Below are 27,512 nucleotides of genomic sequence, written 5' to 3'. Positions count from 1 at the left end.
AATCTTCAAAAACAGAAATCTGACAATTCAGCAAAATCAGTTTTAATTATGCAGAAACGTGCATACAATTTAAATTGATAAAGTTAGTATAACATTTAAAGCAGATGTTTTTTCTTCAGGCCACAAAAACCAAGATCTGATAAGTAATCATATTTTGTCTGTAAAATCGTATATTAAAATGATGGAAACAGGAAACAGATGTTGCTCAGTCAATAGTTACAAGTAAGAAGCCCCAGTGATTTTTTTTTTTTTTTCTTTTTGTTTCACTTTTTTTCCAGGAACATCAATCAGCTAAATTTAACATTTTCAGTTACAAATTCATAGGAACTGTTACAGATAATAAAAATATAAATTAAAAATAAATTCATGCTAATATACTAGGACTTTTTTTGTCAATGCGCTGTGTGATTGTGCTGCTACAATTGAAAGTAAAGGTACATTTTATTCTTGATCTTTGTAATTCAATGCAAGTGAAGGAAAAGATTCTAAATTTAGCTTAAAAATAGCATGCAAATTTTTTCTATGGAACTTATACAAAAACAATTAATTAATATATAAAATGTAAATAAATCTATTTGTTTAATTCTTTTTATTAGATCATACAAGAGATTATTTTATTTGTATTCAAGACATACTGACGTTGTGGAATATGTCTGAGAGAAAACAATTGTGTGCAAGGCTGTAGATTCTGCTGCAGGAAGGGAGACCGTTTCTCTCCACTATGTTTTAGGAGAAAGGCTTCACAATCTTCATTGAGATGTAATTCTGTTGATGGAAGAAAAGATTTCTGAGTTACTGAGTTAAAACTTCTTTATAAACTAATCACTTAGAGAACAGCAACAAATAAACTTTCAAACCATTTAGACAAAATATGGTCACAGTTTTGATTAACAAAATTTCCTTAAGATAATTTCAGATAAAATCAATTAAATTAAGAATTCTCACAGGCAAAGAGTAGAGCAAGATCCCCAGAAACAGAATAACCAGCAGAAGAAGAATCATTCCAATAAAAATCCACTTGAATTTGCGCCACACTATGAATTTCATGGTCTTGCAAGGGCTTGTAAACCAGAAAAATGATGTGTCAGGTCGGCTGTTGAATAAACACAATCAGAAATGAATGCATCATTTATAGTCCTGAAAAATCGTATTTAGTTTTTTTTTTTGTTTTGTTTTGTTTTGTTTTTTTGTTTGTTTGTTTTTTGGAGAGTAATATTCTTACTTGGGTGGGTCCAGTTTAGGATTCATGTTGGGCTCATGTCTCCCTTTACCAGCAGGTCTTTCCTCTATCTCCTTCTCTTCCAGTATTTCCAGTGTCATCTCTACTTTTCCCTTTAAAGTAACAAAAGAACAGTTTTAAATAGTATATTGGGAAAAAAATATTTTAAAAACCATGTTAAGGACATGAATACACTTACACCAAGTATATGTTTTCCATCCTGCTCAACTGCACATGGCCACCAGCCTCGCACAGACTTTTGGGAAAAGAGTGAGTTGGGCAGTGGTTTCTTTGTGGACACAGATCCCATCATCCCTGGCAGCATCTTCAAGCTGCACTTTTCTGGGGTCTTGGCAGGGGGGACCAGATGGAGTAGGTCCAACTCAACAGATCCTGGGACAAGAAATATGGCTTGAAAATAAATATGTGTTATGTATTACAAAAAAACAAAACAAAACTGTCTTTTAAGGTTTTTTTCATCGCCTGACTATGGCATACATTGGACTAAATAACATCACTTTACCTAAGTAGTCATCCAGTGAGAATTTGTCATTGTCCCATATCTGGATGATCAGTTTAGGAGGAATCTTGAATTCAGTTTTGTTGAGATTCCAAAAATGCTCCTGCAAGAAGACAGAAATCATGATCCTTACCTCTGAGCACATCATCACAAAAAAGAAAAAAAAAAAAACTTCAACAGCCATTATTGATGTTTTGTTCCTGATCCTTGATCTCACTCACTTTCCTTGAGACAACACACAGCTGCTCGGCAGGCATGTATTCAAACCCAAAGATGAACCTCCAGTTGAAATTTCCATCTCCATCCAAGGATCTGTAGTGGACGTCAGTCTTCTGCTTGTCCTCCTCCATTCCTGGCATCCATCTTAAAATACATATTATGTAAATGTGAGTGCTAAAATACTTATTTATTCCAGAGTACGGAATAAATGTTTCAAGTCAGGGCAAGTAATGTACCCTTTGACATAGATGTCACTCATGTTTTCTCCAGTGATGCTTGTCTCATCCAGAATGACTTCAGTTGTGTTCCAAATAATGACCCGCAAGAAATACCTGGTGGAAATGTACCATTATGTTTTATCACCCAATACATTTCAAAAGATGTTTAGAGTATTCATTTGTGAGGAGTTTCTTACTTCTTGGCTTTGCGTGGAGTAATTTTACGTGGGGGCCCAGGCAAACCGTATCTCTTGGGGAAAATGTCTACCCACATCTGAATTCGTCCCTGCATTTGTAGAACAGGGTGACACATTAATAGGCTATCCACATATCATTATATTTTTAATTTCAAAACATTTTCATATAAATGAATTAAGGTTTTTTATTTGTTTTGTTTTGTTTCACCTGAGACAGATTTGGTTGGTGGGAGCTATAGAGGGTTCTGGTCTCCACATGTTCTGGTACCAAGCCCTGGTTCCTGAGAACATGCAGGGCCAGCCTCTCTCTGGCTGGGCCTAAATGTGGGTGGATCAAAGTGTTTGCCTCTGTAAAGGACACAGCAAATCACAATTGTGGGATAAGTGATTAACATTCTACAGATGGTAAAAATAAACGGAGAACATATCCAACAGTAGCAAGACATAGTCTAAATCAGAAAACATAAGATGGTTGGGAATTAGATGTAGCAGTACCAAAATCTTGTAGGTTGTATAGTTTTCCTGAGAAAGACAGTGAGCTGCCATCTCCCTCTATGTGTGGAGGAGGGTCACCCCTCACTTTTGCCACATTCTGGAGGATCTGAGAAGGCTTCAGCTGATCTCTCCACTGATTGATCCCTGACCTGCAAGAAAATGGAGCCTTGTACATCCCATTGTAATTTCATGCAAGTAAGGCAGAGCTGCACAGGTCTGGCTTTGGAAAAACTGAAATAAAAAACTACATAACAAAGTATTCAACTCTAGTACTTGAGTCAAAGTATTGATACTCATGGTTAAATACAAGTAAAAGTTGTTCGGTCAAAATTTTACACAAGTTAAAGTACTAAATTACTTACTTTTAAAAAATACTTTAGTATTAAATAGTGTTTGTATTTAAAAACACTCAAGTATTCAAAAGTATAAAGTATATTTTTTAATGTCAGTACATTCCTGTATTGTTTTCTGAGTGATTTTACTGCGGTGACTATGACTGGTTCCCTTCTGCAAGGAGCACGGTGCGTGGCCAACTGCATTTTAGAAAAGAAAAACACCAACAGCTGACTACAGCTATGCTGAGCCTAAAAGGAGCGAGTAACGACAAACTTCCTAGAAATGTAGTGGAGTACAATATTTTGAAATGTAGTGGAGTGAAAGTCATAAGCTTCCAAAAAAGAAATACTCGAGTAAAGTCCAGATACTCAAAAAATGTACTTAAGTACAGTACTCAAGTAAATTTACTCCGCTACTGTCCAGCACTGATAATACATACAAACATACTTACACAGAGTAAGTCTGGGGCAGGCCACAGGTTGACCTAAAACGAGACAGGAGTCTGTTCTCCAAATCGATGACTGTCTCACCAACTTTTTCATCTCTGCTCAGCAAGTCATAGTCATACACAGCAATCTTCAGATCCTTGTCTTGAGGCAGGAAGCAGGATAGCTCAAACATCCTGGGAATTAACCAATGAGGGAATATAAAATGTCTCTGGTGCTTTAAGATTTTAAAGGTATACAATATACATATATATATATATATATATATATATATATATATATATATATAAAATAAACAAATGAAAAATCATCACCTCACCTTCCAAACTCTGGATTGAGGGTGTTTGGTTTGTAGTTATCTATATCATCCAGTGTCTTCCTCCCAAGTGCAATCTTAATGTATGGATCACACTGAAATGACCAAAAAAATATATTTAAAGGAAAGAATTTCAGTTTCAGAACCATTAGCCTCTTGTAGGTAACATCTGGATGAAAGCTTATTATTATCAGCCAACCAGTGAGGCTGACTAGTTGCAGCTTTATATGAAACACACCATGCCATTTGTATCTTTAGGCTGCAGGTCGATGCAGCGCACCACATATATCCTGACCAGGCACTCCTGTGGCCCACTCTCAGGAAGTTCTCTGAACTGGCGAGGTGGAGCTGGCACCCCTGGGTCATCAGAGAGTGGATAAATCTTGAATGAGCCCTAAAAAAAAAGTTTAAAGGGTTTATCTTTTCGAATCCAGCTATGAGAATCTTTGGGATGTGATGAAAAGACTATGTAGTTGTCCAACACACCCACCAACAACACAAAATATCATAAAAAGTGATACAACTATGAATGGAAATGAATGCAGTCACATTGCACAAGCTTATCAAAATGTGGTTCCGCTCATAGCTAAAGTTGATCCAATAAGATAATAGAATAGGATTTTTTTTCTACTTCTTCTGTTTCTTTGTGTAGAATATATGGCTGTATGTATTCTGTAAGAATATTGCAAACTTAATATTCTGATGACAACATTTGGCACAATACTGTACTAGAGCTGAATAATTATTCTGGGCATTTTATAACCAAGCAAATGTAGATATTCACTATTTTGAAATTGTTTATTCATTTTTATGTGCTTAACTATTCAGCAATAAACTAAATAGAATTTATTGACTGATCACTATAATTCAAAATACTGTAAATATTGATGACAACTGTGAAACAAGTTACACATCTAGGTTTTAAAATGTAATTTAAGCTCTAGAACTACCACATACTGTGGATAATTCTCCCGTTATGTACAAAATATGAAGTCAATATACTCTTTGAACTAATATTCCAAAAGCCAAAATATGTACCTCTTTTAGCTGCGAAACTATACAGGTGAAACTCCTATGTTATCCACCAGAGGGCAAACTGAGGCTAGGGAAAGTAGCCTGGTTTCAACAAGTAGAACGTTTGAATGACTGACAATCACACATCTTCACCTTGAACTCTCCCACCACTGAGGGATCATCCTCCTCATCTTCAGTCTTTCCTCGCTGTAGCTTAAAAGTGCTGCAGAAATCAGTCAGTCCATGAAACTCGTGGACCTCTTCCAGTTCAGAGTTGTACACCTAAAAACAGAGAAATAACAACAAAGTGAATGTTATTGTTATTTAGCTTGTAAAACAAACAAAAAATAATGAACAACTGACAAATTCAGTTCTGGTTTTCCTGTGGTCTGTCAATCATGTCACCTGTAAGGTGTCGTATCCCTTTTTTAGGTAAGGCCCACATTTTTCCTGGTCTCCAGTAGAGGCGTAGAACTTACTCCACCAATCTACTGCCTCCTCCTCCTACACAAAACGATGATGAAGTTAGTCATTCTGGAGATGCTACATATCTGTAGACTGTGAAAAGAGAAAGTCTCACCTTTTCTGCTTGAAGCTGCAAAGTGGGAGGCAAATAAAGAATGATTATTGAAATATAAATAAATAAATAAATAAAAAGGAAAGTAATATAAAATCTTGTCACAATATTCAGTTGGCAACTTTTTTATCACCTCAGTCTTCATGATGGTTTTTCCCTCAATATCTATGACAAAGTCTCCCTGGGTAGATGCTATCATTGCAACTGTAAAGTTAATGGAGAACAACATAATAAATCTTGACTGTATATAGATGAGAGGATATAAGCCTTTGAGAGACCATGCAGGTGATGTAGATACCTCTTGCAGACATGCAAACATCATTGTTGATATGATAAGGGTCACAGCGAAACTTCTCCAGACAGTCAATGGTGCACTGGCCCACCACAGGTTTTCTGCCAAAAGGTCTGTAGTCGATTACCTTCAGCACAATGGGAGGGGTGTACATCTCCTCTTTGGGAAGAAGCTAGATGGACCGCAGCAAAACAGGTCATGTTACAAAAAAAACCCTTTTTTTTCTTTTTAACTTTTCATTCTGCTGTCAGATGAAGATTTATAATAAGGAATAGGTTTGGATCAGATTGATCATTTTGGCCAAAATTATTGAATAAAATTATAATGTTTGTACATTTAATTTTGATTACAGCAATTAATATTTTATGATAAAGATTTTGGTAAAACCCTGTCTTAATCAATACACTATTATTATTATAATCATAATAATAATTGTAGTGTCACTATTTTTTTTATTTATTTTTTTTCTGTGACAAGAGCAAGTGCAGAAAATGTACCTTTTCTAGGTGGAAATTCGTACATCTGGTCCTGGTCCACCTTCTTTGCAAAATGGCTGCATTCATTTAAGATTTTAATATTGGTGGGAATTAATAATAGGTTTACAAAACAGTCTGAGGTTCGTACCACTTTGAGGAGCAGCACAGATCCAGGGAAGTTTGGATTCTTTTTGAAGTTTTTGATCACGGCAGTTTGAACAATCTCACCACCACATTCCACTATCAGACTCGGGGAAGTCACAGTGGCCAGCTGGAAAGTCTTCATGTTCCTCAAGCCCCAAGTCAAGACCTGGGGTTAGATCAAAGTATTAATAGACCTGAAGAACACTAACATGGACAGATTAAGATGCCAGTGAGTGAAGCACAGGGACGTTGTTATGGATGAGAAACACAAGCATAAAGCAGTCTTGGGTTGAGCTGGTCATGTCTTATCATGTTAAGAAAGAAGCCGAAAGTTATGGGGGTTGGCAGAAGAGCTGAATGACGTCACCTCAATGGCAGTTAGCTGCACTACTGGTCTGATTCCCTGAGGAACCATGTAGAGTTTCTCCCCTCGTCGAGGAGGCACCAGAGGCATGTCACTGTCATTAATCTGTAGACCAAGTACAGAGTTATCTACAATAGTCCCCTTCATAAAGTTAAGTTGCACCATATTACATCACTTTTTAGTTTTGTTTTGTTTGTTTTGTTTTTTTTTTTGGTACCTTGTCTTTTAGTAGGAGCTCAGCAGCTAGCAGCACCTCTCCAGCACTGCGACCCTTTTTGGTGACTGGGTACCACAGTAGCTTCGTACTGACAGGCACACTGGGGTTCAGCTTCACCAAAGGAGAGCATGTGCAGCGACCCATGGGTTCATCTTTACCCTAGTAAATAACACACAGTGATGCACAGACCATGGAAGATATGACTCTTATCATATCTGCCATGGCTTCTGATTGCTCCTCTTGAACTCAATTTGTGCATTATTATATAATTCAATGAGAAAGTTGGATCATTAAATATATAACATACCACTTGATCACTGTCATACAGCTCTAAGACTACATCAGGTGGGTTGCGGGCAATGGTCTGAGGATCTCCATAGATTTCAATTTCATCAAAGATGAGAGTCTGGTCCCATGTGGGGTTCAGTGTGGTTCTTATGACTTCTGTGGTTTTACTCATATGCAGAAATGACACATGGACATAGGGATCTGCAGGAAACCAGGGCATCAGTGTCTTATTTATTTTGGTTATTCAAGTATTTTACTTCATGGTGCTTGGATTTTGCCAAATTATGGTGAGACTTATTTACCTGAGAAACTGTCTTTGTCCATTGCACAGAGATTTCTCCCTTGATAAACGTACACCCTCAGATGGTAAATATAAGACCCTGTAGTGAGATGATTTTTATCAGCATGCTAAGCTGTAACAGAGTAAGCTCATAGGACACCTAAAAAAACATGTTTAAACACTGATATTTACTGACTTGATGATATCAGCCTTATCTTGCATTACACTTAGTCAGGAAGTAGTGTTTAAAGAGCCTTTAATCAGTATCAATGACCAGGAATTCATTTTATCTGACCCAGCTACTTACTGTTAAAGTGGCAGGAAACAGTGGGTGTGTTGGCACCAAATAGTTTGGCTGCATCCGTTTTACTGGTTTTCTCGTCAACATCAACTCCCTGTTGGAAAAAAAACACAGGCTGAAGAACTCAAGCGGGCATTTTCTGAAACATTTGAGCAAAATTTGAAACTGAAATAAACTTCCTGAGTTATTTGTCAACCTCTGAGAGGAACAGGCACATATAGGAGAATAAAGAGAGGATATGAGTCAGATGGCCTAAAGTAGCTCACGTTGCCATGACGATTGCTTTGTATGGCACATATTTAATAATATTACTCAAAGCAGTTAAGCAACACCCACTAATGCTCCCTCCAGTCTGAAGATGGCAGAGGACCCAATGCAGTCTGATGGGACCATCTTCCTCCTCCAACGGCGGCGGCGGAATGTGTCGGAGGAGCGCTCCTTTCTGTGAAACTTCCAACCAATCAGGGAAGAATATTCCCATCCTTCCCCTGGTTCTCGCCTCTATACAAAGAAGACAAAGATAATAAGAAAAAAAAGAGAGAACTTGTACTCAAGATGTCTTCACCCTGTTTTCTTTCTTATGTAGCTCTTCCTCACCTCGACAGCAGTCACTTTATCAGAAATCTTTCTCCTTGGTCTTATGAGTCTCTTCCTGCGGTGAACGTGGTACATCTTCTCTGCTGCAACCCAGGATTTGGGTTTATCATCAGTGGGGATTGTGACACCATATTCCCAACCTAGTATGAAAAGACACACAGACATAGGTAGACTAAAGTTAACATGAATCAACAAAATTCCTATGACATAGAGAATTTTATTTGTTTATTTACATCACCTTTCTCATCTACAGCTCTGTTGCTGTCAAAACTCCAGTCATCCTCCCAGCTCCATCCAGGTGGACATTCAAACTCTCCTGGGCTTGGAGCCTTTTCTCCATTCTACACAACACACATCATGGCTCATAAATCAGTTAGAAACTGATGGCATTAAGTTAGCTCAGCATTTTTTAAATAGAAAATCTAAAGACTCACTATTGAGAACTAATATATGGTTTAGAAAACTAATGAATCAGCCGGATTTTTTAAAATGTTTTAAAAAAATGATGGGAAGTCGTGTTATTCATCTATGACCGATCTCTCCTGTTATTTCTATAGGTATATTAGGAAGAGCAGCTTGAAGGATGTTACAATAAACTCAATTTGATTTTACAACCCCCAGCAGCATATAACATACGTAATAAAGCCACGAGGATGCTGATAATAGGGGAAACTAGCATGAATAAAAAGGCTTTGTCTTATTATCATCCATCATGTATTTCACATAATGTTCCAAAAGATAAATACGTGGGAATTTCTGTGTTTTGAGAGGAGTAAATCTTACCACGTCTGTGAAGGGCTCTGCTGCAGGCTTCCACTCCCCACCAGGAAAACGTGCTTCATTCTGAAATACTTCATCCGTGAACTCGGTGTGGCCTGCATCTGCTTCTGTCAACAGACTGAAAAATACAACAGCAGGTTAATGAGCAACTCTGTGACTCAGACACAAGCTATGCAGATTCACGATAAACAGATCGTGGCAGCTCAGGAAGAAATGTATCAGAGTTAAGATTATTTACATGAGCCTCGGTGGGAGGATTTATACACTTCAGAGGGAGACAAAGGGAGGGAAGCAGACTTCCTTAAACCCAAACACTGGCTGGTGCACAAATTCCTATCTATATCCTGTAATTGTCATCATTATATGGTTTTGTACTGGGGTTTGCACCATTAGCCATTTATGCTTACATATTTACATATGGAATAAAACCTCATCAGTTGTAGCACCTATAACAAAAAAGAGAAACAGCTGTTTATTTATAATTACACATATGTTTGACAAAGATGAAGAGGTCGCAGGTGCAGTAAAAGTGAAAGTGTTTGGTTTATGTATGTGAGAGAGAAGCTGCTAGGTAACCTTGTCTCCACTGGACAGCCATGTTCAGTAAAGCTGTGTAGTAGGATGCTTTGGTCTTGCTTTTGCATTGAAACTGTCAGCACTGATAATATACCTAACTTAGATTTTAAACCTATTGAAATAAAAAAAATAACAGAAAAGAAATACATATAAATATTTCTGATATTTTCAGATTTTTGTTTGCTTAAAAAATTTAAATTGAATAAATTAGTCAAAGCCTTCATGGTGGTTGGTCTTGTGTTTCTTTTCATGGAATAAAAAGCCTGTTGAATGTTATCGCTAAACAAAGTATGAACACAATTCAACACTGTGTCCTACTGCATTGTGTCTAAAACATCTGTGAATGCATTCGATTACAGTTGATAAGGAAGATTTTTAAACCTACCATCGCTCGGGGTCAACAAACCAGTCTGCCTCCCATTCCCATCCACGTGGAGGCAAAAAACACTCTCGTTTCAGTTTCACCTTTCCGGTCACATCTGAGAACTTGTGGCGACCAACCAGACCGGTGGTTCCCCACTTCCCGAACACCTGAGCCTGGTTCTCATACTGCAGTGAAAAAGAGAGTGTGTTCGTCTGCATACTGTTTTTACAGTCAGAAATGTACATATAATTTTTTTTTTTTATGTTTTGGGTCACAACTGTACCATTTCAGCATATACACTAAAGTTTCCCTCTGAGAAGCTGTTAAACTTCTTCTCATGAGCAGAGAGACCAAGCCACATGTTGACCCGCAGCTGAACGGGGATCTTTAAACCTTTGTTTTTGTCCATAGGGTACTGACAAAGAAAGAAATATTTGAAATTAAAGTTAACGAGATACGACTGGATTTGAAAAGCTGCTGATATATTTTTGAAGGTACATGTGTTGTATTAGAGGAAACTTGTCATTTTATGCTGATTGTTTTGCACCTGCATGAAGATGGTCTGGGTTTTTCCACAGTATTTCCCACAGGCCTGTTCACCAAAGTTAGAGAACATGATCTGGTTGGCTGGGACTCTGGCATAAGCCACCCTCTTCTCTCCTCTAAACATCCATATGATCACATCTGGCATGCTGTTCTCAGGCTGATGGAGACACAATTTAAATACATAATGGAGATTCAGTCATGTCTTTTTTAACTGAATAATCATTCATTTTTCTGAAATAGCATCATGAACCTCTTCTGCAAGCTGCTTTATTCTGTCCAGCCACTCTTCAATGTCACCAACAGTAGACTTGACATCTGTGGCCTCTTCTCTCAAGCGAATAGCCATCTCTTTGATACTGACCACAGCAGCATCACGCAGACTTTTTATCTGAAGATCCAGCATGGTAATATTTGGCTGACCTTCTGGAGCTGGAAGTTGTAAACTATCAAGAGCAAACAGAATTAAGCAAAACAAAACAGCCACCCTGTAAATATGTCAGATCTGACAGCCCAAACATACAGGTAACTGTTGATAAGACGCATTACAGCATTGCTTTATAGTCCCACAGTTCTAATGCAGGATTTGTTGTGTTACCTGGTCAGGTCCTCAATCAGCTGGTTGATGAGTTTGAGCCAGATCTCTGCCAGACGTGTCTCAGGCACCTTGGCCGAGATGGCTGTTTTTAAAGAAGCAAGGTGGGACTCCTGAAAATGAATCAAAAAGTCGGATAAATGAGGAGTACAACTGGAAAAAATACAACATTTAGATGCACATTGTGCTGATGTGCTACAGTGACTTCTGGAAAAGTGTCTCACCAGTCGGTCAGCAATGAATAGGAGAACATTGACAGCATCCAGGCGGTGACTGATGTCCTCCCAGTATGACGTGAGGATCACCACAGGCTTGGTGTCAGCCCAGGGTAGGTAATAGTAGTGATTACCTGAAGATCAGCAGTAATTATGGTATTTATACTTTAAATACATATTGTGTGTTTTGTCAAACATAGACAGCATTTTTTTTTCCTACGCTACTGGAAACTTTCTCTGTTAGTTTCATACCATCAAACACAGCAAAGCTGTACTGGGTTGTGGACGCCAGGGGTTTGCAGGTAGAATCCAGCTTATTACCATAATTACCAATGCTGACCTCGAACTGCACCGGTTCACCTGGCTCTTGGAGCATGCATGCACTGTGGAAAACAGCGCACAGAGAGTACTTCCTCCTCCGCTGGTATCTCTGAAACAAATTAAAAAGGATGTGGGAGTGTTAGAAGTAAAAACAGGAATGTTGTTTTACTTGTTTCATTTTCTTTATTAAAAATATTTAATTTTAGGGGGGTTAAAGAATGTAATAGATATAAAATAAGGGTGAGATTAACTTGTGATTGTTGATGTATCTGAAGTTTAAATAAAAAGTTAATGAGAAAATAATATATGGTTTTCTTCATGTTGCTTTTTCTCTTTAGTAAAATAAGTTATTTGTTTGAGGGAAACACATTCAATTGCAATGCACTATACCAAAAATTGTAAAGGGAGTAAAGAAAGTAAACATGATATCACTATCTAGAAACTCTCGAGAAAACTGGAGTAATTACAGTATTACAGCCTTACATTGTAGAGTTTTTACCTGTGCTACTAGGATGTCATCACTGGAGATGGCGTCCACATTTTTATCAATTTTTCCATCCAACTGAGTGGACAGTTCCACAAGGACCCTTCCCCTGTATGCAACCCCTTCTCCCTAGGATAGACAACATTGCAAAAACCTCCTTTATATGTAGTTTTAATGACAAAAAAAGATCTGGTTTTTATGTTTATGCAGTGCTGAACTCTCAGAAATGAACTCAGTCAGACATACATTCCCAAAGTTGAGGTCATCATATGGGTCTGGCAGGCCAGTGAACTCTCTTGGACTTCCATACAGATTGACATAGCAAGGCCCGAAAGCTGGGAGAAAACCAACCTCTGATGGCGCAGTGCTTACTGCAACACACAAATATACTGTTTAAAACTCCCCTTGTTTCTTAATTAAAAGGTTAAAGATGCATGAAAAGGAGATGATTACAGTAAAATTCAAATATCCATTCTGTCAACTCGGTCTCATAACAAAATGCTACATGGCCACACTGGCCCAGAGAATAAGCCGTATCAGTTTTTCCATTGTTTACTGCTGGCATACATGAATTTTCCATGGCCATGACGTCACTTTCTGTTTACATTTAGACATAAATGAAAAACAGAAAGCTTGGAGTGGTTATGGTAATATAATGTAAGACTTTAAATAGATAGGCTGTATGTCCCAATAATGATCTGCTTCTGTGCAACAATTCAATCTGTCCTGACATTATTATGTAATCAAACAGGTTTGTAAAAGCTGCCTTTTTAACAGTTATCCTTTTTTATTGTGAAAAATGAAAAAATACAGAGATGACCATTTTATACGTACATTCAGAGACTGTGTTGGGAGTATCAGTCTGTGTGTCTGTTTCAAATTAGATAAACAGTCATATATTAAACACTACATAGCAAATTATAGTTTAAAACAGTCTGTAAGAACAGTAAATGCAAAATTTCATTACTACCTTCAATCTCCCCACCAGAGTGAGACATTTTGCTTAGATTCAAATAGACAGTTCCTATGGCATCATCCTTGGTCAGACGGTCCCTGTCAAAAGACAACTGGCATGTCAAATACAGTCTGTCATATTGTCATGTGTGAGGCTGTCTTTAAGTGAGTATCAGAGCTTACCAGTCATACATGGTCAACTTTATTTGTTCGCACATAGATGGAAACTACAAAAGTAGAGATAATTTGTGCTGAAGTGTTTTTTTAATTAAAGTTCATGTGTTATTTTGTCATGTGCATCTTTCTTACTTTGACTTGGAGGTTGATGACTTGATTCCACTCTGGATTTGCATTTTTCTCTACTATTCTGGTGCATAGCTAAAAACAACATTGTTAGAATTATTAAAAACTAAAACACTTAAAAACATAAAGAAATTTCCTTTTTTCATTTAACATAAATTACCTTCTTTCCAGCAAAGCTGACTTCCAAATATGGATCAACCAAGTTCTTCTTATCGCCCTCGCCTCCAAAGATGTGCTTTATGTTCTGAACAAAGGCATCATCCACTGCAACACAAAGGTCTTTCTAAACACGGGGTTCCTTTAAAGAAATTTGACTGTATAAGACTGTAAGGGGTGCATTATTCTATGAAGGTATGCATCACTTACTCTGAGGCATGTCCTCTGCACGATAGACTTTAAGGCTCAGAGTGGCCCACCGCATCGTGACACCAGCTGGCACCAAAAGATTACTCTCAATGTCGTCCAGCTCTTCACTTAACTCTCTTCTCTCAGTCTGCCCCAAAAAGTGAGATGAGATTTTTAATGGTTCGTTTCAACAATGCTCTAAGGCCAAGTTACAAATCCTCCCCTTGGATCTTACCCCGGAGGTAAGGTGTCCCATTTATTTTGAGGATCAAGTCATGATGGCCACCTAGCCATACAAAAGCCCTTTAACACCATAAAGACCAAATGATCATACTCATACTTATCTACTCCTTAATTCTTAGAGGAAAATTGAACACCTGAACACTCCAAAAAGGCACATAGGGCCAAGGGGAGCGATTAGGATTTAAAAGATAGGACTTGCAATGAGAATCTTTGATTTTTCTGCACTCTGCCCTTGATTCTGCATGCTTTGCTCTTGCAAAGAGTTGGGCATATCTGCATTGTGGCTATTCTGTGGAAGGCATTCTGGCCTTCAAACTGGGTCAAATGACTCGATCCTCCTCATCTATGTATACAAATTATGCTCTGCAGAAGAATATTGTGTATTATGTATTCCTACCGGTGGCTCATCTCCAGTGCCCACAATAATTATGCTGACTTTCAGGTATCCTCTGGCCCCCAAATTGGAGTTATCAAGATCACTCAGGAGGAGCCATTTCCTCATTATGGCATGACCTGGACAAGGGATAATAATTTGTTGAATATATAACATAAATACATATTACAGTAAGACAACTTAGATTATCACAAACTGTATTTCACTTTATAAAACTGACCAGATTCATCGTAGATGTAGCCAACATCCAGCTGGGTATCAAAACAGAAATTCAAACATGTTAAACTACTGATGAATAAGACGTACTGTTACATCAAATAAATACTTAAATAAATGTCTTAAAAAGGGCATACCTTGAACTCTCCAACCAGACTGTCTGCTCTGAGGGAGAAGGAGTCATAAACCTTTGAAGAAAGAGACAGTACTAAGTGACAGAAAAAACAACATGATGGCATTATCATGCATAGTGATTGTCTACTTACTCGAAGACTGATGTTCTCATCAAACAGCTCTGAGGGGAGCATGTTAACATTGTAGTAAAACATCTGAGGGACAAAGAAAAAAGTCCAACACAAATTTATTTATCTACATGTACATTCATTTAGATTCATTTAAAAGTGGGGCACTTTTAAGCTGAGTTTCTTACTTTTTGGGAAAAGTCTAGACAGAGGAAAATGCTTATGAGAGGAATTAAGTGCAAGAGAAAGATGAGAGTATTGGCTTCCATCCCCAAAGAAGGCAACTTTCAAGTTGAAATACCATCACTGCTGATAAACAGAGAAATGCCTCAGTCAAGAGCTTGTAGGGATTTAAGTAGCAGAAAAAAAGACAGAGGATGATGACAAATAGAAAAGCAAAGTAAAAGAAAAAAGTGATGGAATTCTCATAAGATGAGCAGATTTGTGGTGATGGACTCATTACCTCATCAAAGAATGGGTTATTTCCTCTCCTAATTCTAGTTCTGTGGGTCTGTCCACAAACATGCACTTTCACCACTGGCTTGATGTTGTTGCCAGGCAGTTGTCGACCTTCGATAACCCGAATACGGATCTGGACATTTCAAACATTAATGAGACAGTTGATCAATCAGTGAGACAACATACAGTACTGAACAAAATATATTTTTACTCCAACAAGATGACAAAATGTGGCATCTCTCAGCATGGTGTTATCAGAAATGGTCTCATGGAAGGCTGCCTATCAAGAAGTCCTTCTTGAGCAATGTAAACAGGAAGAAAAGGCTGAGGTATGCTAAGTTACACAAAAACTGCACTGAAAGTCGTATTAACAGCTGTTTTGGAGTGATTCTTTCCCAGAGCCCAGAGCCTCAACATTACCAAAACAGTGGGATCATCTTTAAAGCTGCCAGCCTCTAGTGAACTGTACTGTCCTTTAAGAAGCCTGGAGAACAATCCCTGAAGATTACTCAAAGAAATTATAGAAATTGTTTCTACAATTGTTAAGACTTTGTCAAAGAATTAAGTATTTCCTTTTATGTTCACATATGTTCCAATAAATCACTTAATCTTTTCTCATTTCCCTGGCAATATTTATATAAATAAGAGATGATTCAAATCTACTCCAACACTCCAGCAACTGGCAACAAAAATCTGCTTCCTAACCAGAAGAAAATGTCTGTCTTGATGCAGGCCAGAAGAACTGTGTGTTTACAATTCTCTGACATGATGGATAAATATTGGTATTTACTTTTCCATGGCATAGCTTTGAGTGCATATTTAAGCGGACAAAGTCTGCTGTCATTCATGTTATTAACAGTCCCAATTCCCTCCCTACATGGTATTTGTGGTTATTCAGGAAGAGTAATCAAAACTTGAAACAATACCTGGAAATCTTGAGGCTTATTGGCCAGAGCTCTGTGCCTCTTTCGGCTGAGACGGAGTGGTTTGTGGCTTGGTTTCCCAGGCTGGTTTGGTAAAGTGGGGGCTCCTGGACTGCCAACCAGACTTGTTTCCTCCATGTTTTCATCTTCCTCCACACCTTTCTCACTGCCTCCTATGGTTAACCAAATAGAACCTACACTTTAATAACATCTTAACACTAAAGAACAATAATCTGTCCTATGTTGAATGAGGAATTAAAATATTATTGCCACAACTCTTTATCTTATGACCTGGAGAGCAAGAGAGGAGGTCAAGATGCAGTTATCTGGTTATTATATTATTATATTGGAGAGGGCATTTTGATATTACTTAAGTTTACTGTAGTCTTCTTACCAGCTTCCGTTTGCCTCATATCACCATTAGATTGATCATTAAGGTTTGGTATGGTGCTGGGAGGTGTCTCACACCCAAGGAGTAAATTAATGGTTGCCTGGAAAATATTACATGATATATTAGCTACTAATACTACTGTATAATATCAAATATAGACTCGCCAATACACTTAATTGTTGATCTAGTGTTTATTTTCACATTTACAATAAAAAAAACTTATGTAAAAGTATGATATCAAAGTGCATAGAGTCTATGTAGGATCATGCTAAAATGTGTTTACCCCAACAGGCTGCTGCTTCTCATTAATCAGAGGCACATTCTTGAATGGAAGAGACTTCACCTGACCACTGGCCAAGTCTCTTAATGAGATTTTTGCAGAACCAATAAATCTGAAAAGCAATCACATAACATTTTTATTTTAGCAAATATCCCTAGAGTCATACATCAGAAAAGTAGTGTCTCCAGCTGAGGAGGAGCAATCATCCTTCTTAAAATCTGTATTAGAAGCAAAAGTAAGAATGTTTCACTTCTGCAGTCAGTGATGAACAGTTACCATACGAGGAAATTGGAAGCAGCATTAGCAAAGGGTGGCAACCACCTAGTTCTCTGGGTGAGTTGACACCATTTACTTTCCAGTTTTATTTCTCTCATGAACAATAATGTGTACTGTCAACTTGTAAAGAAAGCAGAAGTTTCGCGACTGTGATTAATAACCACAAAGTATTGCAACATAATGGGCATTTTCTAAAATCATAAATGACTGCATTTACCAACTGGTGCTAGGCAAAAGCAGCAGAATCAATACATGAAATAGTATGATTTGCTGGTTGCTTGTGAAAGAAAAAAAGACTATTAAAAAAAAGGCATTAATCAAAATGAACCAAAGGCATGTGCCGCAAGCTCTGTGACCAGTTTATGGGAAGAGGCAGGAGGACAGGTCGACTCAGATAAGCAACATTTACACAGTTGAGTTCAGCAGGGTCATTTTCTTGCGTTAAAATATATTTTTTCACTGCAAACAATTAACTTTTAAACTAACATTAACATAATACAAAAAAATGATAAGTTTTCTCCATGAATTAAACAGTCGGCACTGCCAGAGGGGCATCTGGATCTCGATTGCACCATTAAATGTCCCTCTTTAGCCTAAAGTTCCAAACCCATTTCCATAATCACACTCTGTATGAATGTTGTTATTGGCAGAGCTGCAGTCATACAGATGGGTCAAAGACAAGCCAGCACAGGCTATATTATTAACCCCTCTCAGTAGCTGAGTGATACATGAGCATGAGTACATGAGCAACTGAAGGAGACTCTCCTCCTCTTTCACCCGCTTATACCACCCTCATTGAGTCACTGCTGTGATTCAGTGGAAATATTATTACTTGGTCAACCCTCTGGCCAGCTCTTCAGACTTACAAAAAAAAAACTCAGAAAAGCAGGAAATTAAGCAGGACAATAACTAATACTGTATATGGTGTTTGGCTATGAGATAGGGAATGTTATAATAAAGAAGCTTGTATTTCCATTTAAGGTAAAATTCCTGAAACAGGTACAACACTTCTAAGAAAGTAACAAACCACTTCTCTTCTTACACAGCAAGTCTGAACTTGATAATGGTTTGTGCTGTAGAGATCAGTTCCAACATGCTACTGTCATGTTTGAGAAAAGATCATAATCACCATTTTAATCAGTACAATCTGAATGATTAGGAGCTGTTTTTTGGGTCATTTTAGTGCATCTAGAAAGGAAACAAGCACTTTTACAGTTTATGATATAAACATAGCTAGGTTTTTTTCTCTACGTAGAATGCAAAGGATTTTCTTTGCATATGTTTTTTTCTGTCTTATGGAGAAGTTTTAACTCCTCCTCAATGACTAAATTACACTCAATTTATTACTAATTTGTCATACTTGGACATAATACTAAGTAATAATAGATTATACTACGACATGGGTCATGCATTATATCACTTCACACCCATTAAAAAAATGTTTTTATAATTTTTCACAAAATACTCAACACTGCTTCGTCACATATATGTGACTAAGCCGTGTTATAGCTGTTATATCTGCAACGTGACATGTGCAAATATAACAATATTTCATATACATACTTATCTTTTCCAATTGTTTCATAGTCTTTTACAACCACATCAATGAAAGAAGATGCATCCAAAGAAGAGCCTTTCAAATCAAATTCAAAGACCTGTAATTACAAGGACTAGTTATAAACAGCCAACAAGATAATTTAGTCAGGTAATTAATAATTTTTAAGCATATATCACCACTGTTCCTCACTTCATTCCAAGTGGGATTCAGCTCATTGTCAATTGCTTTGGTTTTCTTCTTTTCACCTATAAGCATAAAATATGTTATTTATTGATGGTGTGAATGGTTCTGTGCTGTAAGCAGTCTGTTTCCTCTCTTACTAATCCTGCTCTTTGGGAACACTGGGTTATTCTTACCTTATAAGGATGTAGTGCTTTTGTGAATCATTGCCAAAATATTCAGCTTAAGGCTCTGCAAAAACTTCAAGTATGTTTGAAACTATGATCATCAAAGCAAATGGTTGAAAATGATATTTTAACAGCAAAATGACAACCTATGCATGATCAAATAACAGAGGAAACAGACTTCAAGCACAGTTTACTGAGGGAAAATAATTCAAGAGAAGAACAAAACCCATGAGATTTCTCACCTCTAAAGACAACCGCAGCTATTGGATCTGGATTTCCAATTTTCTTTTTGGGGATCCCACTGGCAGACTGAACAACGACCCGCAACATATTGAAAGAAAAAAAAATCCAAGTTTATCCAGAGAATAGCCTCATGGTGCGCAGGGAGACAGGGAGGCTCAGAGGGAACTGGGGTGTGAGGAGTAGAGGAACACTTGGAGGGCAGTCTCATTCGTGAGTCACACAAGCCACGCAATTTGCAGCAGAGAGGCGGTGGACAGAAATAAACTCTGAACCAAAGCCCATCTTCAATTTTTCAATTTGCAACTTAGTTTTGCTTTACATTAGAGCAAAGCGTTATAAGGCTGAGCGTCTGTCCTTTTCTTACATTACAGCGCCATCCAGTGGTTGCTTGCCCTGTACCGTTTTATTCATCAACTGATGAACTTATCACAAAATTCTATGTTTGTCCACATAAAATCTGGCCAGATATCTTTGCAAGATTTGAGGCGAACTTAATGACTGATTACAGATTTTTTTTTTTTGTCGGGGTGACACGTGTCTAACAGACGTATTTAAAAAAAGAAAAAGGTTTTATCACAGAGGGCGACCATCATCCAAAGGTAACAAATGTTGAAATAACTGCTTCTATTTATTATTTTTTTTAAGAAGAAGAATAAAGAAATAAGAACGTGCATTGTCAAATGTTGGTTCAGTAAGTTTAACATTAGCATATTAGCTAGCTACTTTTATAAAATGCTGGCTAGCTAACTTAATTAGCCTTGCCATTGAATAACGACAAAACATTTTGAAAATATACATTAGTACTAATTTAAGTCAGTTCACTTTGCAGATGCAAGCTAATGGAAAAGAGGTAAGCTAACACTTGCTATTGATTTGCTATTCTAACTTGTAGATCTCTTTAATGACTGTTCTGGAGCAAACAACCAAGTTGTCTCTAAAAATCATTTGTTTACTTTTTTTTAATAGAAAAAAACCTCGAATGCATTAATTGAAATCATTGTCTGATTGGAGTTGTACCGTCTCAACTGCTTTACCAGTGTTGTTGTGTGACGTTATTACTTGACCCATCTTTCGAAAGTTAAATGTACTCCTGTTTTTTAAGAATTGGGTTGATAATGGATTATTGTTTAACAGTTTAACAAGAAGGGTCAGATGTTCGAATATGTTGGATTTCTTTAAGAATATATAATCCTATACCCCCTTTACGCTTTATTCTATTACAAAAGGCTTGAAAATGTTGATGTAAACTGTAGATCTTCTCTTCATTATATGCCAGAATTATTTATAGGAAATTCAGATCCCTTCCTGAGTACTAAGTTTTTCTAAATTAAGGAGATAAAACCAGCCCTAAATATAAGTTTTTATCAAAAAGGAAAGTTATAAAAGTAATTATAATGGCAGAGAGGGCGTCTGCTTTCTGAACCCAAACTGGAAGCTGGTTTTAGGAGTTTGTATGTTTTAAAAAAGAACATGGATTGTTATAAAGATTTTTGAGTCCTTTTCCTATATTTTATCTCGACAAGATGGTAAATGAAATTCGAGTTGAGTTTGATGATGTTCATAAACTAATAGATTTTTCTTACCAGACAAAAGCTGTAGTTGCAGTTGGATACAGAATTGTATAAAATGAACTTGGTCTCAACCAACTGCAACAGTAAAAATCCTGCTTTTACATTAACGCTGAAGTAAAAATGATAGTGTAACAGTCACATGGAACGTTGTCTGCATTGATATTTGTACAGGTTTACCATTTTCAATGCAGAGCTTTTACTCAGAGAGAATACAGAAAGATGTGAATACTTCATGCTCCCTTACACCTGTTGCATGGTTAGGTGTACATATCACTACATGGCCTCAAAAGAAATGTACTTGCTGGTTTTTGAATAATAATCTAGGATAAGTATTATTACTTACTGCAAACTATCAAATGTAATTTGCCTTTTCTTCTGAGCTGCTTGAATCCTGGTGTTGGTAAAGTCATGAATGGAATTGATTTTCATTCCAAATGTTTATGTTTGAAGTTTGACATGCTGGATCCTCTTGCATGTATTTGTGACTCTTTTTTGTAACAGAGATGGCAGCCTCTAAATTTAAGCGTTCACTGAAGAAAAAGCTCAACTCAGAACTCAGTGTGATCATCAGTAATCTGAGGAAGGAGAACACCTATCTGAAGAAGACTCTAGCTGAGGTGTCCCGTCATCATGCAGATCATAACAAGCTTGTAGAGGTACACAACTGACTTCTAGATGCAGCCTTTTCCTTTTATTTATTACTAGATTGTAAAGTAGTTAGCAGTTATTTTAATTATGTTATTTTTACTTAGTTTTTTTTTTTGTTTTTTTCCTCTCAGGATAGTATTTTATTGTAGCTTCATTTTGTTGCAACCACTTTTTGCTGTATGTGTACTTGCAGAGATTTCTCTCTCTTGAAACCATGAGGCTTGAGGGTTGTCAGCAGTTGACAGCAAAAGATGAAAAAGCTGCTTTATCAACAGAGGAGCTGTGCACAAAAGAAGGAAATTCCACGGACGGAGTGACTATGAGAAGGAATAGCACATCCATTTACACAGAAGAGCTTGAAGAAATTAAGAACAAGCTTGCATCCATCTCATCTAAGTGTCAGTATCTCGAGAGCAAAGTTTCAGAGAAGCAGGTGACTACACTGCTGGAGGAAATAAAAACAAAAAAATAGGTCTTCCTTTACCAGCAGCTAACCCTCTTCTTCATATTATTACACACACAGGCTTTTTTTATCCTCCACAATTAGTAGTCCCAGTAATGATATGACTGTTACATCTTCTAAACAGTAAAAACAAACAAAAAAAACGCCATAGCTATTGATGTATTGTTTAACCTAAAGTGCACACTTGGTGTTGTGTCTTGTGGAAAGTTTAATACCAACACACAGTCTTAAACTATTTTAGCATTCAACCTTGTAATTTTGATTTATGACAAAATGTCTTCCGTGATGTGTTTCTCTTCTCAGTGAGTTAAAAATCATCAAGCCACCTTCCCTATCTTGTAGACCACAAGATGGCATCAGTTGCTTTTGAACCAGTTTCTGTTATGTCTAGCCACAAGAGAGATTTAAATAGAAGATTCTGCCCCCCAGTGGTCTCTTTTATTGTTGCATCAGAGAGTGTGTTGATATGAGTTCTTTTTCAGATGTGTGATGCTCTGCTGTATTTTTCTGCTGTGCTATAGGAGACACCTGAGCAACAGGCTTCTATCAGTGATGGAGTTGTCTCAGAGCTTCAAAGTCAACTAAATGATGTGAGCTTTTTTTTTTTTTTTTTTCAGCTGCTTAGTTTTTATTTTGCTTATTTGCATTTATTTCTGTGCCAAGATGCAACTGAATACAGTCCACATGTCTTGCTGAGGGTTTTCACTTTGCAGCCATCCTCGTGGCACAGATTTCTGTCCTTCTCTGTAATGTGCCTCTTATTCTTTTGTTCAATCCTTCAAGGCCTTGAAGAAGAACAAGCAGTGGCTGGAATATGACCAGCAGAGAGAGGCCTATGTTAGGGTGGTTGTGGCCAGAATATTAGAGCTGGAGAAGCAGCTGAGACAAGCCAGTCAGACCCGCTCACAACACCACAATGAGGACTATTCAGATGGTGAGCCAAAGGGACAGTGGGTAGTGGACACTCACCACTGGGGTAACAAGGGGCAACAGCCTGTCACAAGTTTTTTTTGTTTGTTTTGTTTTTTTTTTAAGATACCAAGATTGTACCATAGTACCCCGTTCCCAAAAAAAAGTGGTAATTTACAATATTTAAAACAACTTTTTTTTTTTTTTTTTTTCAGTACTAAGGTTTTGCACATCAGAGCATCCACCCATCAATTTTATATTCTTGCTTTAATAAATTCAGGGTTGGTTCAGGGGGTCTGGAGCCTGTCCTACCTGCTTTCAGGCCAGAGGCAGGGTAAGCCATGGTAAAGACAGCAGGCTGCTTCATGTACTTCACAGGGCCAGTGAATCAAAACATGATATTGGAAAAAAAGTCACTTAAAATTATCTTTTTTTTTCTGTATGACATTATCAGTCTCACACATCATTGTGGAGGAAATGCAGCCCACTCTTCACTTCAGTGTTGCTTCGGTTCATTGTGGTTTTCATCTTTTATTTATGCACACCTCACATTAGATCTGACTGTAACTGGTTCATTACATTTCATCTGACTCTCTACAGGTGAGTGTACGTGTGAGATCATGGTTGGCTCAATGACTGCAAGGTCCCCACAAATCATCACCCCTCCACCACCGTGCTTGCAGTTGTTATAAAGTGTGTGGTGTGTTCGGTTTTTGTCAACCGTGGCACTCGTGCATTTTGTCCAAACAAGCTATACAGTCTCTTTCTTGTCGTTTTGTAGAGTCTGAGATGTAGCATTTTTATTTTGCTTACTTATTTAGTGAGCAGCAGGTACTGTTTTATTTTCCAATTTGAGTGACTCCTCTTTAGACACTGGCTTCCCTGTTCAGGCTGCAGAACTCAGAGGAAGAAAGCAACCATTCTCTGACAAACACTTATCCATCCCTACCCCTTAATTTATTTATTTATCCAGCTTACTCCATCTTGCATTATTTTTTTCTCAGGTTGGTAGTTTATTTCTTTTTATATTATTTGCTAATGGTTTTCTTTTAGCACTCAACTACAATATGCCTGCCAGATCATTGTCTTATAATGTGCAGTTATTATATTCTGTGATGCCATTTTCATCATTTTGATCACTTTTTATGTACAGTTTTTGTTTTCCTTTATCATTTCTCTGCACACCTTACACAATGCCTCCAGGGGGAAAATATTGTTTTTAATTAAGCTGAAAATGCCTTGAATTTTTCCATTTTAAATTCTGTGGAAATCATCTTCATGTTCTTGCTTATTACAGATGTGAGACTGAGCCAGATGCAGGAGCGCTATAAAGAACTTCTGCAGAAAGCTAAAAATGAAAAGGAGGTTCTTCAGGAACAGGCTGAAGTGACTCAACAGAGACTGACAATCACCCAAAACCGGTATCTGTTCTATTTGTCTGCTGGTCTGTCTGTTGGGGTGGGGGGTAAAAAAGAAACGGGAAAAAATATATACTATTGTTTTTTTCAAAGTAGGTGGAAAAGCAAGGCAAATTTATTTATATAGCACATTTCATGTACAAGACAATTCAAAGTGCTTTACATAAAACATTTCAGCAGGGAAACTACTACTAAATAGAAACTACGAAATGCAGCAGAGAACAGGAGGTTTTTAACCTGGATTTAAATAAACAGGGTTTCAGCTGATCTCAGGCTTTCTGGGAGTTTGTTCCAGACATGTGGAGCATAGAAGCTGAATGCAGCTTCTCCATGTCTGGTTCTGACTCTGGGAACTGATAAGAAACTGGAACCAGATGACCTGAGGGTTCTGGTAGATTCATACTGGGTCAAGAGGTCACTGATGTATTTTGGTCCTAAACCATTCAGAGCTTTAAAGACCAGCAGCAGAACTTTAAAGTCTATTCTCTGACGAACAGGCAGCCAGTGTAAAGACCTTAGAGCTGGACTGATGTGGTCCACTTTCTTGGTCTTAGTGAGGACTCGAGCAGCAAAGTTCTAAATAAGCTGCAGGTGTCTAATTGATTTTTTAGGTAGAACCTGTAAAAACACGGTTACAATAATCGAGCCGACTAAAGATGAAAGCATGGACTAGTTTTTCCAGGTCCTGCTGAGACTTCAGATCTTTTACCCTTGATATATTCTTAAGGTGATAGTAGGCTGACTTTGTAATTCCCTTAATGTGTTTGTCAAAGTTAAGGTCTGAGTCCATCAGTACACCCAGATTTCTGGCCTGGTTGGTGGTTTTTAGGTGTATAGACTGCAATTCTGTAGTGACCTTTAATTGTTTCTCTTTGGCTCCAAATACAATCACCTCAGTTTTGTTTTTGTTTAACTGAAGAAAGTTTAGACACATCCAGTCATGAATTTCCTCAATGCATTTACCGAGAGCCTGTATGATAACTTGATGTGTAGGTGCAGGGAAAAGGAGAAGGAGGTGGATGAGCTCAAACAGCAGCTGCAGAGTGAAAGAATGAGCAAAGAAAGTGCACAAGAGGAGCACCATAGCTCACAGGATGAAGAGCAGCCACAGAGGGATGAGGCCAAAGAACTGAAAGTCAGGCTGAATGAAGAGAAGCGAAGGTCAGCAAGCTTTGAGATGCAGGTACATCTTCAGTAAACTGGCTCATACTGTTTTATAAATAAGAAAATATGTCATGATTTAGTTTTAATAAACAGGAAGAAATACCTTTAAAAAAAAAACACAGATTACTCAAAAAAACGACTCTTTTCTCAGGCGAATCTCTTTCAGAGATATATGTTAAATCGTCACCATGCAGACCAGGAAAGGGTTGATGACCTGCAGAGACGGGTATGGTTGCTACACTCTTTATTTTTTACCCACTTAGTTTGGGTATGTTGTTAATCCACTCCTTTCTAATTATAACAAATAAAAAAATCTATATATGGAGGATTGACACTGTCCTCTCAGAGATTCATGCTGTCTCCTGCACATCTAAGCCTCTCTGCCTTCCTTCCAACAAAATGTTCTCGAAAAAATAGTCTTGATAGTTGTGCTGCAGATAACTAGTATTTTAAATATTTCATTGGAGTGGCAATGTTTTTCTTAACTTCTAGATCAACATTTCTTCACAAGATCTTGAGGATGAGAGGCAGAACTGTTCATATTTAAGGAAGCAATTGATCAGAATTCTGAAGGTGCCCTCAAAAGCAAAACAATCCAAGGTTGGCACAAATAGACCAAATGAGAAGAGCTGTATTTATGTCTTTGATTAAACTTAAAGCTGCATTGAGATATTTAAACACATCCTGTACACAGTTTAGTTTATTGCCACCTGGTATGTGAATATTCACTGCCCTTAGCTCAATTTTCTGCAGTTGAAAACAAATTCCTGCTCGGCAAAAGGTTCAGAAAAGCAGAGTTGCATCGTGGTAAACTAAAGTTGGGATCCAAACTAAACTAAAATGTGTCTTATATTCAAGGGAAATTGCACATATTATCTCGTTAAGTGACTCCTCACTTATCACTGTATACCTGGGTTCTTACTGTAAAATTTGAATTTAAATAGTGCAGCTTTAAGTTGTGTTAAGAAAATCAAATAAACTTGTGAATTGTTTTTTTTTATCAGAATCATGAGTGTTGCTGCTATTTGTATTAGGAAAACCAGCAGGAAAGTGAAGAGCTGCATCTCCCATCCCAGCCCTCCAGGCACAGCCTGACATCCTCTGCTCACAGCAGCATCCTGAATGAAAGCTTACTGGAGTGTCCCAGCTGCCAGGCTGAGTATTCAGCCAGTCAGTACCGAGAGCTGCTGCACCACCTGGAAAACTGTCTAGAGTGAGCTGATCTTTCTGAAACCTCCTCAGTTCTGTATCTTAATATGGATTTGTTTTTTCATCCATAATCTGTAAAGACAGGTTCAAGTTAATAAACTGAATTGTTGAATTGTTGAGGTTATGTGTCTTTAGTATTTTCAGTGAACCTGCCAAAGAGTGTATCAATAATGTTCAGTTAGGATAATGAAGACATACAAAGCTACAGCTTTATTTCTACTGGAGTTCTGATTTCCCAAACCATATGCAGCTAATAAGGGCCATCTTCTGTGGGATCTCATAAAAAAGGTTTACAGTACTGCTTTAAAGTACAATAAAATGTTTAAAAGAAAATATTATTATGAATTAACTATATTAAGCTCAACTTGATACATTTTTACCTGAACACACTTTGAGAGTTAGTGTATGTAACAGTGTTAAAATTGAGAATATAGGACACTAAGCATAGAAACATCCCTGCTTCATGCAGCTCAGCCAAGCAGAGCAGGTGTAGCTCTGCTCATAGCCAGCTGTTATATTCCAATCTTTTGACCAGAGCAATTACAGCAATTACAGACTATAT

At 37.5% G+C, this 27,512-nt stretch overlaps 2 protein-coding genes across 8 annotated transcripts; one reads left to right on the top strand and one right to left on the bottom strand.

The window, feature by feature from the left end:
- Window positions 1-26: 26 nt before the first annotated feature.
- myofl (myoferlin like) lies at window positions 27-19,849 on the bottom strand. 2 transcript variants are annotated; one of them, XM_042009799.1, is made up of 54 exons: window positions 19,568-19,849; window positions 19,168-19,223; window positions 18,984-19,075; window positions 17,148-17,256; window positions 16,868-16,964; window positions 16,477-16,646; window positions 15,555-15,683; window positions 15,116-15,178; window positions 14,987-15,037; window positions 14,854-14,884; window positions 14,637-14,752; window positions 14,018-14,144; window positions 13,812-13,915; window positions 13,658-13,726; window positions 13,532-13,575; window positions 13,365-13,447; window positions 13,229-13,264; window positions 12,641-12,765; window positions 12,410-12,523; window positions 11,842-12,019; window positions 11,599-11,723; window positions 11,378-11,487; window positions 11,033-11,225; window positions 10,784-10,939; window positions 10,520-10,651; window positions 10,258-10,421; window positions 9,300-9,414; window positions 8,755-8,857; window positions 8,517-8,656; window positions 8,256-8,420; window positions 7,926-8,013; window positions 7,641-7,718; window positions 7,358-7,539; window positions 7,051-7,209; window positions 6,837-6,938; window positions 6,474-6,635; window positions 5,856-6,021; window positions 5,691-5,761; window positions 5,561-5,575; window positions 5,386-5,484; window positions 5,134-5,262; window positions 4,205-4,360; window positions 3,970-4,061; window positions 3,656-3,826; window positions 2,869-3,017; window positions 2,582-2,721; window positions 2,374-2,462; window positions 2,195-2,290; window positions 1,961-2,102; window positions 1,743-1,842; window positions 1,419-1,612; window positions 1,223-1,332; window positions 946-1,093; window positions 27-765 (listed from the first exon to the last, which is right to left on the bottom strand). In XM_042009799.1, exons 1-54 carry the CDS (start codon window positions 19,653-19,655, stop codon window positions 727-729), a joined length of 6,162 nt encoding a protein of 2,053 aa, XP_041865733.1. In that variant the 5' UTR covers window positions 19,656-19,849; the 3' UTR covers window positions 27-726. The 2 variants fall into 2 exon arrangements, with proteins under 2 accessions (XP_041865733.1, XP_041865734.1); XM_042009800.1 differs by lacking the exons at window positions 18,984-19,075; window positions 19,168-19,223 and having other exon boundaries at window positions 19,568-19,709.
- Window positions 19,850-20,056: 207 nt separating this feature from the next.
- Window positions 20,057-27,067, top strand: LOC121655271 (centrosomal protein of 55 kDa-like). Of its 6 annotated transcripts, XM_042009804.1 has the most exons (11): window positions 20,131-20,167; window positions 20,398-20,418; window positions 21,641-21,795; window positions 21,981-22,220; window positions 22,772-22,840; window positions 23,034-23,184; window positions 24,457-24,580; window positions 25,571-25,760; window positions 25,893-25,967; window positions 26,234-26,341; window positions 26,776-27,067. In XM_042009804.1, the coding sequence occupies exons 3-11, from the start codon at window positions 21,643-21,645 to the stop codon at window positions 26,956-26,958; spliced, it is 1,293 nt and encodes a 430-aa protein (XP_041865738.1). In that variant the 5' UTR covers window positions 20,131-20,167; window positions 20,398-20,418; window positions 21,641-21,642; the 3' UTR covers window positions 26,959-27,067. The 6 variants fall into 6 exon arrangements, with proteins under 6 accessions (XP_041865737.1, XP_041865738.1, XP_041865736.1 ...); XM_042009803.1 differs by lacking the exon at window positions 20,398-20,418 and having other exon boundaries at window positions 20,057-20,167; XM_042009802.1 differs by lacking the exon at window positions 20,131-20,167 and having other exon boundaries at window positions 20,185-20,418.
- Window positions 27,068-27,512: the final 445 nt, after the last annotated feature.

The sequence above is a fragment of the Melanotaenia boesemani genome, chromosome 16 (assembly GCF_017639745.1).
Source record: "Melanotaenia boesemani isolate fMelBoe1 chromosome 16, fMelBoe1.pri, whole genome shotgun sequence".
Classification (NCBI taxonomy): domain Eukaryota; kingdom Metazoa; phylum Chordata; class Actinopteri; order Atheriniformes; family Melanotaeniidae; genus Melanotaenia; species Melanotaenia boesemani.
Note: the sequence above shows the minus strand (reverse complement) of the source record. Positions and strands in the feature narration are given on the sequence as shown.

What these genes read in the sequence shown, in the direction of transcription:
- myofl (XM_042009799.1), bottom strand. Translation starts at nt 19,655, where the DNA reads ATGTTGCGGGTCGTTGTTCAGTCTGCCAGTGGGATCCCCAAAAAGAAA. An exon ending in TCAGCTTTGCTGGAAAGAAG is followed by an intron (nt 13,727 to 13,811) that starts GTAATTTATGTT and finishes TGTTGTTTTTAG; the next exon opens with CTATGCACCAGAATAGTAGA. An exon ending in TCAGACTGGAGGGAGCATTA is followed by an intron (nt 8,014 to 8,255) that starts GTGGGTGTTGCT and finishes TTTTTCCAACAG; the next exon opens with GGAGTTGATGTTGACGAGAA.
- LOC121655271 (XM_042009803.1), top strand. Translation starts at nt 21,643, where the DNA reads ATGGCAGCCTCTAAATTTAAGCGTTCACTGAAGAAAAAGCTCAACTCA. An exon ending in TTCAAAGTCAACTAAATGAT is followed by an intron (nt 22,841 to 23,033) that starts GTGAGCTTTTTT and finishes CAATCCTTCAAG; the next exon opens with GCCTTGAAGAAGAACAAGCA. An exon ending in TTGATGACCTGCAGAGACGG is followed by an intron (nt 25,968 to 26,233) that starts GTATGGTTGCTA and finishes CTTAACTTCTAG; the next exon opens with ATCAACATTTCTTCACAAGA.